The 20,257-nt window shown below is 41.4% G+C and overlaps 1 protein-coding gene across 1 annotated transcript; it reads right to left on the bottom strand.

Annotated features, from left to right (window-relative positions):
• Window positions 1–20: 20 nt before the first annotated feature.
• On the bottom strand, window positions 21–19,786 carry LOC116670205 (uncharacterized). The gene is made up of 23 exons (XM_032500625.1): window positions 19,715–19,786; window positions 18,310–18,418; window positions 17,952–18,078; window positions 17,655–17,842; window positions 17,501–17,545; window positions 15,879–15,999; window positions 13,561–13,697; window positions 12,621–12,790; window positions 11,980–12,175; window positions 9,781–10,019; window positions 9,200–9,285; window positions 8,546–8,607; window positions 8,191–8,429; window positions 7,180–7,369; window positions 6,983–7,024; window positions 6,404–6,524; window positions 5,886–6,027; window positions 5,192–5,353; window positions 4,957–5,059; window positions 3,962–4,596; window positions 3,153–3,270; window positions 2,509–2,578; window positions 21–2,357 (listed from the first exon to the last, which is right to left on the bottom strand). Exons 3-23 carry the CDS (start codon window positions 18,073–18,075, stop codon window positions 2,026–2,028), a joined length of 3,522 nt encoding a protein of 1,173 aa, XP_032356516.1. The 5' UTR covers window positions 18,076–18,078; window positions 18,310–18,418; window positions 19,715–19,786; the 3' UTR covers window positions 21–2,025.
• Between the last annotated feature and the right edge of the window lie 471 nt (window positions 19,787–20,257).

The raw sequence follows: 20,257 nt of genomic DNA, 5'->3' as shown, positions 1-20,257 counted from the left end.
CAAAAAGTCAATGCACAGTATTTTACTAGAAATAGTTATTTAACATCACGATTTGGTTTTTATCTGTCAACTATACAGTATTAACAATATTAACAAAAGATGCAGAGCTCTTTTTACACAGCAGCGTCAAACAACAGTGCATGAAGGTACAAGAAAAATAAAAAGGTACAATAAGTAACAGATCTGCATTTAAATGGCTCAAAAATATTTTTGGGGGAGTTGTGTTCTTCCACTATGCCAAATGTTTCCACCAAATTTCAAACCCAGAGAAATCTGTTTTGACATGGGTCGTTTCCTTTAGTCGCATGTTAGTGTCGTCATATAACCTTTCACCCTCTGGTCACTCATAACTATAGACTTATTATATTATTATTATTATTATTATTAGCAGTCCATGGGAGTGACCATAGACTGTATGGTCTGTATAGTGTGTGGGAAATGTCGCTGTGCCTTTAGAATCATCAGTGTTTGCTTCATCTTCTTTGGATGCGAACGCACAAAAGGGAGCTTTTAGTTCCTCGATCGGTTCCTCTGGTTCCAGAACCCCCAAAAAGTTCCCAATAACTCAGACTACATTTACATTAGCTAAGGTTTGGTTTAGAGCCAAAGTGTGTTTTTGTCTCCAGTAGATGTCTTTGAACAACTAACACGCCCCAAACTCATATCTCATCAACACTGTCGTAGACATAAACAGGTGGCGTGTACACTCTGCCAGTTGTTGGTAGTTGCCATGGTAACGTTAGTAGCTTAGTCTCAGAGAACGAGACTTTGTGACCGATGCGACCCAATCAGGAGGAGAAACGTTGGCGTCGGTGTTGCCAAAGGTCTTCGTTTGAGGCCGTCGAGACTGAAACACAAGCCCGCAGATTCATAACCCAAAGGGTCAGAAGAGTTTCCAAAAGTCTCGGTTCATAGACTCGGAAACACCAGAGCAGGGGGAATGAGAGACGTGTGAACGTAGCTTCGGAGAAATGTATCTCTCTCTATGTCAAACCCTTCATCTTTGAAAACAGAAAAAGAAGCTTAAAATAAGCAAGAGTCATGGATTATTGCCGGGACTAAAGGAAAAAGATGATGTGCACATCAATGTAGTTGCTGGTGCAGGAAGAAAAAGTGAAAGTAAAGTCCCAAAAAATATATATATAATAAAAAAATTCTTTCATAGTGCAAATAAGGTACACAAGGTTTTGGCCTAAATCCACCCGAGGAAGGCCAACTTGCGGGCCAAAATGGTGTGTGCCTTATTTGCACTATTAAAGGGTGACTACAGTTTTCTTCAACCTGGACCCTGTTTTCTTATGTTTTTTTTGTCTAAGTGACTGATGGGAACAACAGTCTTTGAATCTGGTCCAGTATCAAGTGTAAAGGTCTGAACCGGCAGCCACAGACCAGAGATAGACCTTTAAAACCTCTTTGAGAACTTTATGTTTAACAAGAAACAGATCTGCGGTCGCTAGTGCTAAACCCACCGGACTCCATTTAAAAAAGCAATACTTTTAGCATGTATAGAGCCAACATATTTTCTCAAGTAAATCGATAAACTATGTGTTTATTTCAAACTAAACTAGAATTGTGATGGTTGGAAAAGTGGAAAGACAACCCATTACAGCTTTTCATAGTTTTATTTTGTTTATGTTGACTTTGAATGAAAGGTGTTTTATAATGCTAAAATTACTGTTTATTTACATGGAGTCTGGTGGGTTAAGCAAACAACATGTTTTTAAGTTAAAAAAAATTAACAGAAAGGTTGACCTCCTTAGAAATCTTTTCCATAATTTCAGACACTATTACACTGTGTCTGTCAGTGTCAAAACAAGCACTTTTGTGTATATTAGTATATGTAATACTGTACCAATGTCAGAGATTGCTGTTCCCATCAGTCACTTGAACACAAAAACACAGGAACATAGGGTCCAGGTTGAAAAATGGTAGTTACCCATAAAAGCATTATATTCAAAGTAATGAAGCTGTTCTGCAGACTTGACCTTCTTTGAACCTATTCCCTGGATTTTGTCGCGGCGGACCTCAGAACTCCAGCAGCAGCGTCAGCGGCTCCACACAGTTCAGGACCATGTCTTGTTTCTGGCCGTAGACTCCCTGCTCCACCTTCACGCCCGCCTTGCTGCACTTCTCTGAGGCGGACATGAGCTCCCTGCAGGCGGACACCAGGTTGGAGAAGAGCTGGGCGCCCCGCCACGGCTCACACCCCCCTCTGTACCGCATCCGTCTCTTGGGCCCCGGCTCCCCGAGCAGGGAGTCCTGCGGGATAAACAAAACGCTCCCGGGGAGGTTGAGAACGGAAACAGAGCGCCCGGTGTCTTTATTTCTGAAAAATTGTGTGGTCATCAGACTGTTGGCTGTAGATTAGACCAAAAAAAACAAACCAGACTGCATTAATATGTATATTTCACCGTTTGGAAAGAAGTTCAGCCTACAGGCGTGAACATAGTAAAATATATCCATTCATAAAGGAACAGTAGTTGTGGAGATGTAGAAGAGACATCTCACCCATCTCATCAGCGACATCCTCGGTGGCTCCGTGGAAGAAGCACACATACACAACCATTCCCTCCTGGATCTGAGGACAGAGAGAAGAGCCATTTGGGAAAGCTGTGTGTCTTAAAGCAGCTCTGAAGCATAAAGAAATACAAATAGAACAAAGGCTAAAGACATCATCATTCATAGGAGACAACATGTGATGTGACCAACATCACCAAAACCATCGCCAGCTATACGAGGAAATCTAGAACAAAACAGGAAGTGATTTATGTGATGTGCAGCGCCAGTGTTGCAAACTGTATGCACAAGCCAATATGCTGCACGCAGATTTCACATGTGCACAGATGTTAAAACTGGCCTCTCCAGAGCCTACTGTCCTTCGCTCTATAATGAGAAAGCTTCAGGTGATGCTTAATCTCTTAATGTTTGGGACTAGTAATGTTCCCACCTTTCACGCTGTGTTGAGAAATGCTATGTATACAAATTTATGTCATCCATTTATCAAAGTCAGAGAACAACCAAAGTTAATACAATTTAGCCTCTGAGGTCCATGTATGTTTGGACCAGATTTCATGGAAATTCATCCAGTGGTTGTTGAAATATTTAGGGCCAATAGACATGAAGAATGAATGAAGAAAACAGAGTGAACAGACCTCCACCCACTGAGCGTCGGCCCCGTCCAGCTCTGGTTTGATCCTAACTTTGGCCGTAACGCACTGCTGGATGACCGTCCGGGCCTGAAGCCTGCTGGGCCTCTGCACGGGCGCAGGGCTGCTCCAACACACACAAACAGCTGTCGTTACACGCAAGACGGCTCAGACACACACACACACAAACAGCTGTCGTTACACGCAAGACGGCTCAGACACACACACACACACAAACAGCTGTCGTTACACGCAAGACGGCTCAGACACACACACACACAAACAGCTGTCCTTACATAGGTCGTCAGACGTGAAGCAGGGTCAACACAGTTAGGAAGGGGCAACATAAAAATACAGAACTATATTGTTGTCCTTCATGCAATATGAGAATCGATATGCTGGCACCAAATGTTGATATTTGAATTAATAAAACATGGCGCTCTGAAGAGATTTCCCAGCTTTGCTGCTTCATGGCTGCTGGAGGTGACCGCTAGTCCAAATACAAATTGCCTGTATTACGACTACAAATGAGACCAACATGCAACTTAAATTGCAGCCCATCAGCTTTCGTGTGATTGGTGCGAGTTTTTATTTTGTACCACAGACCTAAACTAATTTTAATTCTTCAGCTATGAGGAAGTGAAAGCTTAGCGATACTAAAAACTGAATTTAGGGCTTATTTGATGTGAGAAAGGTCTTAAATTTCATTCATAATGGTCTTTAAAAAGTCTTAAATTTGACTTATGATTTGATTTAGCAATATATTGCTTAACGCAGAATTGCTGTATCGTGATATAATTTGTATCGTGAGGTACCCTGTGAGGGGTTTGGCTGCCTGAGGCGGGGCAGAGCTAGCAACGGTGAAGACGGGCCAGGGTTTGGTGCTCGGGGCCACCACAGGCTCCAGGCTACAGCTGGAGCTCCTCTTAGCCGACCACTTCGTCTCCAGGGCTCTCTTCCTCTTCCCCGGGTGCTGAACATGGCTCTGGGGTTGGGACTGGGTCTCCAGTTCCCCGCGTTGATTCAGAGGCTGACTTTGCTTGCTTGTGTCTTGTGGAAGTTTGGGTGTTGCTGGAAGCTCGGATGGAGGATGTGACTCTGGGAGAGGTAGGGTTAGGTCCGGGACTTTGACATAGTGATGCGTTCTGGTGCTGCCCAGAGGGCCACATGTTCCCTTCTGGTCCTGAGACTGTGTCTGCTTCTCCGGCTGAACCTGGATGCTGCTTTGGTTGGCAGGCTGAGTGTCAGAGCTCTTTGTCTCCTTCTGGACTTCAGACTGAGGAAGGGCCGCTGTCTTGAGGGACCATATTCTGGTCACATAGGGGAGGTTGGGAGTCCTTGGCTGGAGGATTATCGGAGTTTTGGGCTGGAAGTTGATGGGAGATCTTAGATGAAGGAGGATGGGGATTCTGGGCCGCGGGCCGATGGGAGTTACAGCCGAAGGCTTCTCCTAGGATTTAGATGAGAAACAGAAAGCAACTGAGACCCAATGTGTGATATGATCCGCATCTGTATTATACCTCTTTCACACCACTGACCCGGGTTGTCTGATCAGGGATCAACCCTTCTTTTGGAAGTTCAAACAAAGCAGGTCAACACGAGTATATCCCCGGTCATGACAATAGAAAGGATCTGGGTCAACTCGGGATCAATGCATAAAAATTACCTTTAGTGCTAGAAAGGAAAAAGCCATAAAAATAACAACTAAAACGTTGGTTGGCTTTTACTGTGATGGAGCCAAAAAAGCCAGGAAACACAACGTATATGACTGAGACTCTTACGTCCTGCCGGCTGAAGCTGAGAAACCTACCACTCTGTCCACTGAATTGGTGGCTGGCTGTGTCTCTTCATCCCCAACACTCCCACCACATACATCATCACCACCATCGCTGTAATCGTCGGCATCCGGCCCACTTTAAGGATTCAGATGGAGACAGAATGAAAGGGAGCACACAAATAAATTCAAATTACATTAACTATAAAATAATCTTGCTTTGCCAGCAAAGGGTTTTTAGGGTACCAGGCACACAGAAACCTCCACTCACCTGTCTACGTCCTCCGGTATGTGTGGAGATCTAGGCGCCTGCAGCTGGGACTTGGATCTTCCCGGTGCCGTCTGGATGTGAGGTTTCATCTTATGGCGGCTGCACCGCGAGCAGCTGTTGATCCACTGCACCACATCATGTCTCATGGTTTTCCAGAAGTACCTGATCATAATATGAGGAGCGGGTTATTACCTCAGCATGATATTACAGTAAATGTCTGCACCTGCAGTGTTAAGTGTGTGTGTTTTTTTATTACCATTATGCCAAACTTTGCCTTTTTACTGTACTGTATCGGGATGGTACAAACTGGATTTATAACAGTATGTTTATTTACACAGGGATCTTCAATAGGAGGTCCGGGGCCCCTAGGGATCAGAGATTTGGGGGGGGGGGGGGCCGCCAAATGATTGCGAATTTAAAAAAAATAATTTTCAAGAATGAAAATGCCTTAACATGAATCCAAAATATTATTAGCAAATCTAAATCAGCCTATTTGTGAAAAAAACATTGATGACAGACAGAAACAGCCATCTGCTATTGGTTTATTTTTGGTTAAAGGGGATGTACATGATCAAACTGAAGTTATGATGTGTTGGGTCGGGGGTTCGGTGAGGTTTTACCCTTCTGTGGTTTTGCAGGCTCAATAAAGTTTCACGTAGTTCAGTTTATTAGCGAAAAAGAAGACCCGTCTCACCTTTCGTTGAGCAGCCTGAGACACTTGTTGATGTCGAGGTGGTTCAGCTCGTTGTGATAGTCCAGCAGGGCCGCTTCAACACGCTGCCTGCTCCTCAGAACCAAACGCACCCGGCCTCCGCTCACCTCATGGAGCACGCCATCTGGGAGAACAAGTTGTCGCGTGAACATGGTACCTCATGGAACTAACACACATTTCTACTGTTTCTACATTACAACTGTTTTCATAAAAGGATCCAGACTTGCTATTTTGTTTCACGGGATAAATTAAAGGAATTAAATACATGCTAATCCTGTGATGTTCAGCTGACACTGTTGACATGTGCATATCATTTAGTTGGGACCTCTTTCATACAAAGCAATGCTTACTTGCAACCTGCTTGAGTGTGTGTGAGTTCAATTGATTTTTTTTCATTTGAATAATTATTACAATACCATAATCCTTCCTGTTTGTATACCCTCACACTGGTACAAAAGAGCTACTGACCTGTTCTAGTAACTGATTCGGTTTGTACAAACCTTTGATGGTAAACTTCTTGCAGAACCTCCTGAAGGTGTTCTTCTCTACGTAGCTCAATCCAGGAGGATAGGTGCGTTTGCTCAGGTAGAGCTCCACGGCATCATACTTGGCAAAATAGGCCTGCTAACACAGAAACAGATCATTACATTTTGTATTGGACAGCTTGTTCTGTCAAACCCCCAATAATCAGCCCAGCTGGAACTAGGGCTGGGTATATGTAAATGTTATAGCCGACTGATGCCAATATCGTGACTTCGATACCAAAATAACTTTTTTCGATACCAATTTTATAAAACAAAAAGAAATGACATTACACATTACGGCCCAAATTGTGTTATTTATTTTTCCGCTCTACAACTACATGAGTCCCTTCTATACATTGTGTAATTTTAGACAGCCAATCATAAACATCATTGGTAGAAGCATGCTGCATGCTGATTGGCTCACGGACACTAACGAGATTTACCCCTAAGGTATTGAAATTGGGTTTTGAATGATGAGTCATTTTTTGCTACTTCAAACAATTCGGTCAGTGCCTAAAAGTATTGAATTCGGTTTCCAGTCTAGCAAGAACATACCTCCTCCCCAGCAGCCGCGTGGCTCGGACCTCTGGACGGAGTCTGTGGAGGAACGACACAACTCAAGCTTCTGCTTTTAAAACTGTACCGACTCCCAGTAGCACAGGTTGATTACAGTGTTTTCACTACTGCCACTGTCATTTTCGTGATGCATCATTTAAGGATCTGATGTAAAATGAGTCCCTTTGGAGCCTCACCCCTGAGTCGCCGTAGACCAAGAGTGTGGGCACGGCGTCTGGATGGAGCGTGACCTTCTTGCCGCTGCGGTCAAAGCAGTCCTCGGTGAAGTGGGTGGAGCAAACAGACGACCAGAGCCGGGGATGCCAGTGTGGACGACCGACAGCCTTTAACCACTGAGCCAGCACGGCCACGTTGTGAAGAGGAAACCTGCAGGGAAGGACGGCGGAATAGATGTTAAAAAAAAGTGTACAGTGATGGAAGAGCGTTTTAATGAAAAAGAGATACCAGCTGCTTTAGAACCCCCCCAATCTCTCCAAAATGGATCCTAAGCTAACAAGTGGAAGTTGGAGAAAGTGTGGAGAGGAGGCTGCAAGCCATACATTTTGGACATGCCCTCTCTTGGACTACTTTGAGAGGGGGGGGTTTTGTCCTCCTTGATAAAATAATGGGAGTCATCCGAGATGTGGTGGAGAGCCGGAAAAAGAAAACGCTCGCTGCATATACTTTGTACTTCTTGCCGCAACAAAACAAAAAAAACAATAACACTGAGTTGGCTCAAAAAAGAACCTCCAACACGTGATAATTGGCGATCAGTAGTCAGGGGAATCTATACAACGGAAAAAATTACTTTCATGCTGAGATTGCAAAATGGATCGATGTATACCTTCGCATTAGGGTATTTTTTGCAGCTTGTATCTTCTATGTTACTGTATGTGATACGGCTTTCATATTGCTACTTTGGTGTATGTTGTTTTTTGTTTTCTTTTGTCTAAAAGGATAAAACTGATGCACATGTGGGAAAATATGTACTACAAGATTATGAGTAAAACGTTTTTGTAAAAGTAATGTATTATGTAACATGCAACTCACTTTAAGGAGATGGACAGGTTAATAAGAGACAACTGGATTTTGTATTGTAACAACTGGAATTTATGATTATGTATACAATTGTTCAATGAACAAAAAGAAGTATACAGACAAAGATGTGTAACCACAGTATCTGCCCTAGAAGACACATGTGTTAATACTTATGGAAGGTGAGGCCCAGGCCTCTCTCCACCGGCCCGCAGCAGTTGGTGCAGGTGTAGACACTGCAGCGAAGCCACTTCCTCTTGGTTCTGTTGACGCAGGTGTGGCAGCTGGAGATCCAGCGGGCCAGGTCTCTGGTCATGCTGGCCCAGTAGAAGTGCTTTGTGATCTCCCGCTGGCAGATTCCCTGGCCGTAGTGACCCTGGTTGTCATGGAACTGCAGCAGGATCGAGTTTACCTGCCAATTAGAAGGCAGCACGGTTGGTTCACTTGTCACGGGACAGTGAAACTAACTTAGAGATGTACTGTAGCTGCACAACAATTTGTGATACAATGGAAGTACATCATGCAAACCTCCTCTCTGCTGCGTGGCACTCTGACAGGAGGAGAGACTCGTGTGTACATCAGCACTCCATCTGGAACAGAGGACATGTTTCTAAAAGGCATCTCATCTCAATGAGATACTATATCAGAATACTTTATTGATCCCCTCAGGGAAATGGTTCAGTTGCAGTTGCTCGCAGTCAAATTTAAGGTAAAATAAGAATAAGAAAAGAGCGAGTCAATAAGTGTGTAAAGTAACATAAAGTAACATAGCTACAGTAAGAAATAAAACTGCAAAGTAGTAAGTAAATTGAGATGAGGTTAAAAGTAAGATCATGTTTCTATAACAATGGATTGTACAAATTATATTTGCAAACATAAATAAAGTATGAACACAAATAAGTACAGTAGGAATATAGATGGGAGCATTGATACTGCACATGTAACTGATAAATTATTGCAGTAGTTATTGCACATAGTATGTATGTATGTATAATATACTACGTATTGTGAGTCAGTTTTGACACTAAACGTGTAACACTCAGTAGGAAGAGTAATATAGTTCGATGGCCACAGGCACTGTGTGGAGATTATTGTGGGTGTCTGAGTCTCACACACCCACAATAATCTCATTTATTAAGGATTAAAGGAGTGATGCTATGTTTTGCTACTCTTTCCACTCACCTACTAGACCAAAGCGCCTGCTCATCCTTCGTAAAGCGCCTCTGCTTTTCTTGCTGTGCATCGGTAACACTCTGTGGCTCAGATACCTGCAGGATGAAACATTTCGACACACGCTAAATGACTAACTAGTTGTTGCTTCCTGATACCGATTCCCATACAGGAACTTGTGTATCGGTGGATACAGTCTACTGATCTGATGCCAGTGTATAATATATTATGTAATGTTTTAACAGCTATATACTACAATCCCTGTATGGACGTGATATGATGTTTTATATTTCTTGTACGGCATGGCTCAGGTTAAACAGATTGTGAAGCAATGAACGCCGTAGAACTTTTTTATTATCCAGTATGATAATGGAAAAAGATATATACTATATACTGTATGGGTGCCTGCTCTACCAACTGAGCTACCTGGGCCACTACTGTTTTTTGATGCAAACCATGTGTGGCAATGTATAATAATATTGAGGTGACACATCTTGACATCAAATCGATTCAAATTGTTAACAGGATAATGGTAATCGAATCAAACGGTGAGACCAGTGAAGATTCACACCCCTAGCGGACAGGAGATCTACCTGGCGATCTGGTTATAGACCGTGAAGCTGGGCTCGATGACGGTCTTCCTCCTGTTTTCCTCCATCCCTATGTGGACTTCCCTTGAGTCTGGATCCGGAGCGGGGAGGCAGTACCTGTGCTCCTGCAGCTCGAAGGGGGTTTCACAGTGATCCAGGGCCAGCTCAGAGGGCTCTGTGGTGAAGACCAGGTCTTCCACAGAGTTGGAATGAAGAACGTCTTCATCTGAGGGGACAGAATCCTGAAAACCAAGCAGGAGGCTGACAATGGAGGCTAGAAATCTTTCTGTTCCATTTTGCAATATTACATTACTCATTTTATAGAAGCAAAAAGGTCTCCGCAGATGCATTTGCAATTAGTCCTGTCTCAGAGGATAAAGTGAGAGCGAGCCTTTCCTCCCTGTCAGTGAATACGGCCACTGGCTTGGACCTTATTCCCTCCAAGTTTCTTAGGGATAGTGCTGGGGTTATACATAGGATTCTTACCCATGTCATAAATCTGTCCATAAGGAATTTCCCCGCTGTGGGATGAATAAAGTATTATCTTATCTTATCTCTCTTATCTTAAGTCAGGGTGTTTTCGCAAACAATATGAAGAATTCCAGGGTGGTTCCTCTTTTTACAAAAAATAGCAGGGCTGATGTTGGGAATTATAGGCCAGTATCTATTATGCCAACTATATCAAAGATTTTTGAGCATCTTGTGTATGAACAGGTGGAGAAGTATCTCATCAGGCATGATCTATTATATGAGCTCCAGTCTGGTTTTAGAGCTGCATATTCTGCTGACACCTGTCTCAATGTTGGTATGCTACTACTTGACCTGCAAAAAGCATTCAATACTGTGAACCACAAGATTTTGATTTCTAAATTACAGTGCATGGGTTTTAGCAACTCAGCACTCATAGGGTTCACTTGTTACCTAACAGATAGGACACAAATCTCTGATTCACAGAGCACACCATGCGAGGTGCCCCAAGGATTGATCCTGGGGCCCCTGTTATTTTTAGTATACATAAATGAGATATCAGCTGCGGTATGGTGCAAGTTGCTAATAAATGCTAATGATTCGGCTTTACTTGTCCCCGGGTGTAATGTAAAAGACAAAATACTCTTGGCATAGAGCTTGAGTCTGTCAACTAGTGGCTGGTAGACGATAAGCTCTCTATGCATCTGGGCAAGACTGAATCAATCTTGTTTGGTACAAAAAGGAAGTTGGCAAAATCAAATACTTTAAAATGTGATGAGTAATGGGTCTGAAATTGTATCTAAATCAAGTGTCACATATTTAGGTTTAACACTGGATCAATCACTTATAGGTGAATCCATTGCAGCCAAACTTTTAGCCAAATGTGCCTGCAAGTTAAAGTTTTTATATCGTAACACAAAGCTTTTTGATTTTTCTGTAAAGAAATTATTGGTATTACTGATCCAATGTCATGTGGATTTTGCTTGCTCTGCATGGTTTTCTGGTTTGACTGTGAAACAAAAACAAATTCCAAGTGCTGCAAAACAATGTTATTAATCAATATTAATGGTCATGCCCCCAAATATTTATGTTTTAATTTAACCATGGGCCACATGCAACATAGTCATAATACTAGGGCCAGCATCCGCTCTGCATAGTTCCTAGAGCTAATAATGCAATTAAAAATGATTTCTTTTACACTGGTATAATGGCATGGAACAGTTTACCTGCTGCTACTAAACTCCTATCATAACAAGGGATTTTTAAAAGACAGGTCAAGCAGCTTTTATGGAACCAGGTAAATATTTACTAGATCATTTTTCCGGCATTTTTCCTTCTTATTTAGTTTGTTTTTTGTGATGTCTCCCCCTCCTCATAACACTGTGTGTCTTTTTAGTCTGAGTTTGTCTGCTTGTTGTTAATTGTTTCCTGTGTGTAACACCAAGGACCGTGCTGGAAACAAGTATTTTAGTTTAGCATGTCAAACCTTTGGATTACTGTTTTTATCGTCTTGATCCAGAAATCATTCAATCAATCAATGTTTAGATGTTTGCACCTCTGAAATCTTTTAAATCTCATTTTGCTTATATAGTAAGGCACTTTAATAGCCTGACAGATCTAAACAATTCATACTTTTTCCTCTAAGCCTATGGCCACACATGTATTTTTACAGTATGCAGTGCGGAGACCATTTGGTTGTGCCTTCTACTGTATGTGTGGTCTGCCTTGTGTCACCTGGTCCTCCGGAGCTGTAGCAGGGATGGCGGTGGGTATGGCGTCTGGTGTCAGAGTTAGCTGACCCTCCTCGTTTAGTGTGAAGCAGGACGGCTCAAAGTGTCTGGAGCAGAGGCAGGAGGTTGTGCGAAGTGAGCCTTCGTCCCTCTGAGCCATCGTCAGCCAGCTTTGCCGGAGCTCCGCCGCCTTGGGAAACCTGCACGACAGAGTTCTGTTTTCAAAGCTGAAAGGAAGCTACGCAGAAGGAAAGCCTGCCTGTAGAGCAACACACGCTTTCATCTTAGGTCCTATATTATTCTCATTAGATATACTCTACATCCTTTGGGTTGTATTTTTAGAAAAATACATTTCCTTTTCATTGTCATGCAGACGTTAGCACAATAATCAATCTGCTGCTTTTATCTACCAACTATTGACATAAAAAAAATGTCTTTTTGTGTCTGTTGACATGCATGATGTTACATATGTTTTATCTGGGACTTTAGTTTGCACTTTGGGTGCCATATTTTTAGGTATGCTCAAAGAATAAACTATGATTTACATAACAGAAAACTGAATCAGTAAGAATCCGACTTTGATTTTGGTAATAATCAGACCAGACCTTTTTTTCTTTTTTGAACTTATCATACAGCTTGTCTGACCTGTGGAAGCTGAGCTCAGGGTAAACGTAGCTGGAGGCGTCGCAGCCGTAGGCCAAGCAGAAGCGGACGGGTGGGTTGGGCGCTTCGCTGGGTATTCGGCTCTGACAAACAGCACAAGCTCCGATCCAGGTCTTCACCGCCTCCGTCACTCCCACCCAGTAATACATCATCTGGACGGACAGACCAGGAACACTTCAATCTTCTCATTTTCTATTTGATCTATTTGATGTTGTTGATTAAACTATTTTTATTTCCCATTCTCCTCTGACCTCTAGCATCAACGAGGCATTTTCGCCCACAGGACTGCCGCATACTGGATGTTTTTCTTTGTAAACGCTACAAATTGTTACGTGTGAAAATCCCAATAACAGCAGATTGTGAAATACTCAGACCAGCCCGCCTGGAACCAATAACCACGCCACGCTCAAAACTGCTTCGATCACCTCTCTTTTGGGTTTCAGGAGATGGCCTTGACCAGGACCACACCTCTAAAGGCATTGAAGCAGCTGCCATGTGATTGGTTGATTAGATAATTCTATTAACAGGTGTTCCTAATAATCCTTTTGGTGAGTGTAGGTATGTATGTATGTATGTATGTATGTATGTATGTATGTATGTATGTATGTATGTATGTATGTATGTATGTATGTATGTATGTATGTATGTATGTATGTATGTATTTGTCCATATGCACATGCATACACACACACCTGCTTACATGGATGCATACACAAATACAGACAAAAACTTACATATGCATACATTTTCCCCTACCAGTGTACATGTTTTATCTGTCAGTTAAATCAAACCCACTACTAATGTAGCCAAACTAGACATAATATATACAGCATAAGCCCACGAGCCATCCAGTCAGTACACAATACAAGTACACACGCTTCAAGTCCTTCTCGTGCCCATTCAAGATGTCACCTGAACTCACCATTATCTCCTTTACTGCCCGCACACGACCAGCGTGGTTGTTGTGGTCATGGTAACGGACCAGGATCTCCTTTATCTCCTCGTTGCTTCTGACAACGCGGAGGAGACGTCCTCGATACGTGCGCCACAGACAGTCATCTGGAGGAACAACGGTTACTACTTTTCGGTATGTGTCGGGGACAGCGCTGGAAAGTAACTAAGTACATTCACTCGAGCAAGGGTGTAGGAGGGGGTGGACACATAGGCAGGGGGTCTGGGGGTCTTCGCCCAATAACATTTTTGGTTTAGGTGAATTTTTTTGCAACAATGTGTGCCTTTTCTGCATCATGTCATGGTATTATTATGATAAATTATTCTCTTGTATTGTTCAAAACCTTCTGCACATTCCAAATATTACACTTTTTTCTAGGAATCGTGTCCATCTCACCAACATATCTATATACAACCATGCGCTCCAAAGTTTAAAGCTAAAAGAAACTCTTTATATTTCACGGTCATGTTGTGTTCTTTCTTTCTTTCCGTACATGTCTTGAGCCCCCCCAAACGGTTCTTTTGACCTCTTTCCGGGACCGGGTTGACTTTCATATTTTTATGGGGGACAAGTCTACCTCTTCTAGATATTGGAGTGGGACGCGCAATCTACTCCTATGTATTCAGGTACAGCTTGAGGTACTTTTTAAATGTTATGCTACTTCATACTTCTACTCCTCTTAGAGGGGAATAGTGTACTTTTTACTCCACTAATGTATTTGACCTTAGTTGCTTTGCAGATTCAGATTAATTAATACAGAATATGAATCAACGAATAAATTGTGAGCTATCACTATAGATTAAACTGCATTATATAAAATGAAATTAGCTCCACCTTGACACACACATGAATGCATCGCTGCCTAAAATTCAGTAACATAATCTATGAAAGAAAAGAGAAGTTTTGCAGAATGAGTTGTTTTAAGTACATTCTGAGGCTAATATGCACGACTTTTACTTGTAACAGAGTATTTTAACACCATTGGTATTGCTTTTATCTGAGTAAAAGATCGGAATATTTCTTTCACAGATGGTGGTGGGTGAGGGATTTCCCCCATTGCATGCTCCTAAATTAACTTCTATGTAATCCAGCATAGTCACAAATTCATTTTGCCATGCACGTGTTACTGAAATTCAGTCAGCAAAATCAGTCCGAAAAGGCTGAAGACAGAGCGGGCTGTCGTTGCTCTTCAAAAACAGGATAAGTAAAACTATTTCACCCCCCCCAAAAAAATCAAGATTTTTAACAAACTGACATAGACCTCTGAGCACTTGAATTTCAGACAGATGTTATACAATATTACTCTCCACATAACTTTACTCATACCACATATCTCTCCCATAATTAGACCAGCAACAGATGGTAGGCAGTGTTCCTACAATCTTATAAAGTGCAAAGGAGCAAGAAAACATGATTTCGTAGGAACAATAAAATGTATTTTCCACTAGGGCCATTAATATCAGGCTTGAAGACATGATGTATTGCAACAAAACTCCATGTTCTTTGTTACTTTTCTCTCATATTAAGTCATTTTCTTTACCATCAGTCACTCCAAAAACTGCCTCCCATCCAGTGTAATATCTGTTATGAACGAATGAATGAAATGTTCTAAGTCCAGGAGGCCTATGTCATCGGGACTGTGTCAAATGTAGTTGACAACATATAGGGTAACAGTTTGGAAATTATCCTCTACCGTTTGTTTTGCTAAATCTTGGATTCCAAGTAGCCTACATTTCACATTTGATGGAAACAGACATTTCCATAAACCGTTGCATACTGTTTTAGTGGCAGGGTGTGCCAATGAACCAAATACTTCTACTAAGTTCCTCAATGTGCAAAAACTTAAGACATTTTTTCACATTTCAATTTATTATTACATTAAAGTTGGAAGTATTTTGTTGGGGGGCGCAACCTGAATAACATGCACACTCGCCTACGTATGGTGCGTTTAAATCAACACACACCTGCGTTAAGTGTGTGAGGCAGAGGGCACCGTCATGTGAAGTGCAGGGGACATGTCCCCCGCGGGTCCGCTACGCCCTTGCAGACAGCAATGCTTGATTACAGTTTGTTATTCGTCCAGTCTCTTAGACACCTGTCTCTGAGATTTTCGGCTTCCACTTCAACATCATAAAAGATTTGTTTGTGATGCTCAAAGCGTGGACAGTTGTGGGAAACTGGACTACATCGAGGATTCCGGCTTTAACTGCTCTGCGCTGGGAGAAAACTGCGTTCTCTAATGTGTAAGAAGCATCTCTGGGCAGACCAGCCAGCGTAGCTCTGAATACCTTTGTAGATGAAGTGTTTGCTGGCTCTGGTTACTTTCTTCGAGTTCTTTGGTCCGTCTGCAGAACGCACTCCTCCCCGCAAGAATAGCTCCACCTTATCCAGTAAGTCAAACGAAGGCATCTGTGAGGGAAAGGACAAGGACATAGAGAGGTGATGCTTTAACTCATATGACAATCACAAAATACAAAAATCAGTCAATCTAATCTAAAGCTTCAAACATGAATCAATTCATGGATTACTTGTTTATAAAAAAAAAATCTTCTCCATTTCATATAGATAGGCCCTTGGATATTTGACTATTTTCTCACATCCTACTGAGCTCCTAGAATGTGATGAGCGTGCCGTTGATTACAGCTTGAATAAATGATCAATTAATGGTTAGTTACTTATTAAATAGGAATGCTAAACTTGTCTTAGTTGCTGTTAATAAGCACACAATTCAACACTGGCAGACTTTTCACACTTTTTATAGAATGCATTTGGGGTTTGGACAGTAATGTTGTCATTTATTTTTGTATTTTAAGACTAAGCATCCATTGCTTATTTGGAAAATATGAACAGCTAGCTAGATTAATTATTAATGAAAACAATATTCCCTGTTCTAAAACATCTAACGTTAAGAGAACACATGCAGACAGACTACCACCGGGACTCTGATACCATAAAAACACACGTTATCTTCAAACAACACATTTATCACGAAAAAAAGCTCAAATGTCCCTACTGAAAACAGTTTCCCACCTTAGAACATGTTTCGTCCAGTCAACACAACTTCTCGTTACACCGTCGTCAACTTTCAACTAAAACTCAACTGTCAGCGCGTTCTTTTTTCGACTCACCTTCTTCCCATTTACGAGTTAAAATTATTTCACTCCATCTAACCGCACATATAAATTCTCAAAAGTATTACATTTGATGTAAAACCAGAAGCTAAATGTAGCGTCTGGTGGTTCGCACATTTAAGCTAGCAGTAGCAACCGTGGAAGTTCCGGTATCGAAAGTTTCAAAATAAAAGGTTTAAATTTAGCCTATAACTTTTGGGCGCGAATATCTTAATATATTTTAAACTATATCAATACCTTTAAATTAACTACTATATAAACAATGTGTTTGTTGTTTATTGTATGACCGGTTTGTGAACCTGTGACATTTAATTCCTAATAACTGAAACTAATTTTTTTTTTAAATAATTTTACTTACTTTATTTTATATATATATATATATTTTTATGTCTCTATTCATCTGCTCTTATGTATGTCATCGCACACCTGCAGCAACCGCTTCTGGGAATCAATAAAGGCGTATCTAATCTTCACTTAAGCATTTTGCATTACGCATCCTACACACACACACACACACACACACACACACACACACCAACAAATAAAACAATAAATAATTTAAATATTAATACAAATGCTTGAAACATCTTTGAAATGTCCATATCTGAAAGTTGTTAACAGGTTACTTTTTTGGTTATAGAAACACAAATGTATTACAGCAATGCTGTTATTTATTAAATATGTTTAACTAAGATGGTCTTATCCAACAGCTACTTGTATTTCACACAGACAGCTCAAAACTATTGCAAATACATGTTTTAAGTTGTATGAAATCTTACCTTTGTTGGGCGGATGACGGCCTGACAGACCTGGCAGGACTTGACCTATATCAAAAGCCAATTTACAAAAACATGTAAAGGAGGGCAGCAGGTGCATTCTTTAAGAGAAGTGAGATTGGTACAGGTGTTTTTAGCTTTTTTTACCCATTCTTACCCAGTTGTCCACATCTTGTACTATAGTCTGCCAATAGTAGCCTGCAATCACACGGTTCCGGGTGCCCCTGACCCCCTTATGGATGCTCTGGCCGTGGCACTCGGTGAGCACGGATTTCTTCTCCTGCTCGGACATCACCACCATGCGAAGGTACCGCCGAGCTGGGCCGGTGTAAAACAGCCTACCGCCTGTTACGACAGGATCATTGGTCAAACAGTCATGGAGTTGACTTCATTTCAATGCTGTTGTGCATAACAAATCCATCTTGTATATCTTGTACGTAGGGAACAAAATTACCCTTTAGGATGTAAGTACAGGCACACCGGTTGATCTTCCATTTCATTGATTTCTCCCAACTGGACAGCATTTGCCCCGTCTCCAAGTACGACTTTAAGTTGTGAAAGAATTGAAATTCTGCCATAGTCTGTGGTGATAAACAAGTGGCGTGGACATCAGTCAGCCTGGGTAAGTGCAGAGTAACAAATTCCAACATTACTATGAAGGAATAAGCTAAATAACAGAATGGGAGAGATTTCTCCTTCAACCACCATCGCTTCTTTCACCTTCTATCTATTTATCTCTGGGAATTAAAAAGTTAGAGTTCTCAACTCAGATACTACCTGTAGTCTATTGCGTTCATTTTAACCCCACTTACCCTATCAGTTTGACGTGTCTGACTGTGTTTGATGGTCTCCTCCTGAGTGTCCTCCCCAAGCAATTTACCCCACACTGATAGGCCGACAGCTCCGACAGCAGACAGCTCTCTGGGGTTGTTGACAACAACACGAAAAGACACAATTACTATCAAGATGAGCTTGGTACTGGGGAGAAAATACACTGCAGCAAGTACACATCGTGACAGTAACACTACCAAGTTCTCTTAATACATCCACGGCCACTACCTGATGTGAGTCCAGTGCAGTATAGTCGAGAATATTCCTTGGAAGAAAGTGTGGTCCTTACCTTTCAAATACCTTGTTACTAATAAAGTTATGCACAAGTTTTACCCAGCAAAATCCTTCCTTAAAAGATACAAACAGGATATTGACAACTGCTCGTTTTGTAATAGCACCGATGACAATGTGTCACATCCTTTCTGGAATTGTGCCCATACTGTAAAATTCTGGTCAGATTTCCTAAAATTCATTCACACAGTTTTAATCCCAGTTATTACATTTTGCTTTAAGGATGTTTTCTTTGGTAAGTTTGACTTTGAAGGTGAATACAAAGGTAAACACATCTATATGCTAAGTACCACAGCCATATGAGCAAATTCATTCGTTCAAATTCTAAACCACTCTTTAGGACCGAGCTTAGAAATTACATTGAGTCAATTATCTAAAAAATACTGAGGCCGTAAAAACTCTGGATCTGTGTCGTGTGGGACCTCAAAGGTTTATTAATACGTTTTTTTTTCTTGTTTTGTTTGTTTTACTTTGACTCTGCCGTCTAGCTCGTCCACTTAGGCTTATTGTAACAGTTTGGGTTGTATTTGTCTGTCATGATCTGTATGTATAAAGAAAAAAAAGAAGATGTGAGTTGCGCATGCGTCGCTTTGCGACAATTGCTGTTAGCCACAGAGCAATTTATCATTTAGCGTAACGGCACTATCCCTGGTGTCGGTTATAGATTAGAGACTGAAGTAGCCTCCAAGATGTGCTAACGAGAGACTTCTGTAACGTCAACCCAGTAAAAATGAACCTACTTAACGAATTTAGTTCACTGCTAGCTTAGCTACAAGTTAGCATCAAACACAACAAAGGCTGTCATTGGAATGGTGTTTTAAGCTAACTTTAGCAACCAAACAACCATAGTTAGATGGCTAAAACGTCTCTGAAATGATTTGCATCTTCTGTTATTGTTTGTAATGACAAAAGTTTATTATTTTGTGGACGTCACAAATGTCAGTGTGACACAGACGCTCCCACCATGATTTGACGTTATGCCGTAAACCGTTTAAATCCACAGCCTCAGCCCACATCTGCACCGACTCACATCGGGTAGCGACAGCGTTTTTTAATTTGTGTCTGGGAAAGAAACGAGGATCACAAACAACTCACAAGTGGTCCTTTACGAAGCTCCAACACCTGCTCCAAGCGTGTAGATGTCGCCGCGTTGTCACGACCTGATGTGAGTCGAGTGCAGATGTGAGTTGCGCATGCTCAGATCTAAACTTTATGCATAGCATGTAATTTCTTTAACTGTCTATGGTCATACCCGGTCATCATACCCGTGTGTATATACAATATAAATGTCCATGTACAAGAATGAATCACAGCTAAAAAAACAACAAATAAATAAAAAAAAACAAAAAAGGGAGCTACTTAAAAATACACAAGTCAAAAGCAGAATATTATCAGTCTATGGTCAAAAGCAAAATGATTAGAAAAAAAAGTTAGAGCGCACACAAGGGGAGATCAAGTAGTTTCCCAGATATGTCACAACACATTTTTATTTCAATGTATAATCATTTAAATGCTTATTTGTGGCCACTAATGTCAAATCAATATACGCTATAATATAGTAATCAAAGGGGGTCTCATTCAATGTAGAACCGCCACTGACAGAGCTTCTCTTAAAACATGCACAGCTTCTTTATTGGG

This window comes from Etheostoma spectabile, chromosome 20 (assembly GCF_008692095.1).
Source record: "Etheostoma spectabile isolate EspeVRDwgs_2016 chromosome 20, UIUC_Espe_1.0, whole genome shotgun sequence".
In the NCBI taxonomy this organism is placed as follows: domain Eukaryota; kingdom Metazoa; phylum Chordata; class Actinopteri; order Perciformes; family Percidae; genus Etheostoma; species Etheostoma spectabile.
This window is presented reverse-complemented; position numbering and strand designations above follow the sequence as displayed.

Excerpts from the sequence above, each read along its gene's own strand:
- LOC116670205 (XM_032500625.1), bottom strand. The coding sequence starts at position 18,075 with ATGGCAGAATTTCAATTCTTTCACAACTTAAAGTCGTACTTGGAGACG. Across the intron at positions 5,354-5,885 it reads CTCAGGCTGCTCAACGAAAG|GTACTTCTGGAAAACCATGA; the intron begins GTGAGACGGGTC and ends TATTATGATCAG. Across the intron at positions 2,579-3,152 it reads CCGACGCTCAGTGGGTGGAG|ATCCAGGAGGGAATGGTTGT; the intron begins GTCTGTTCACTC and ends CTCTGTCCTCAG.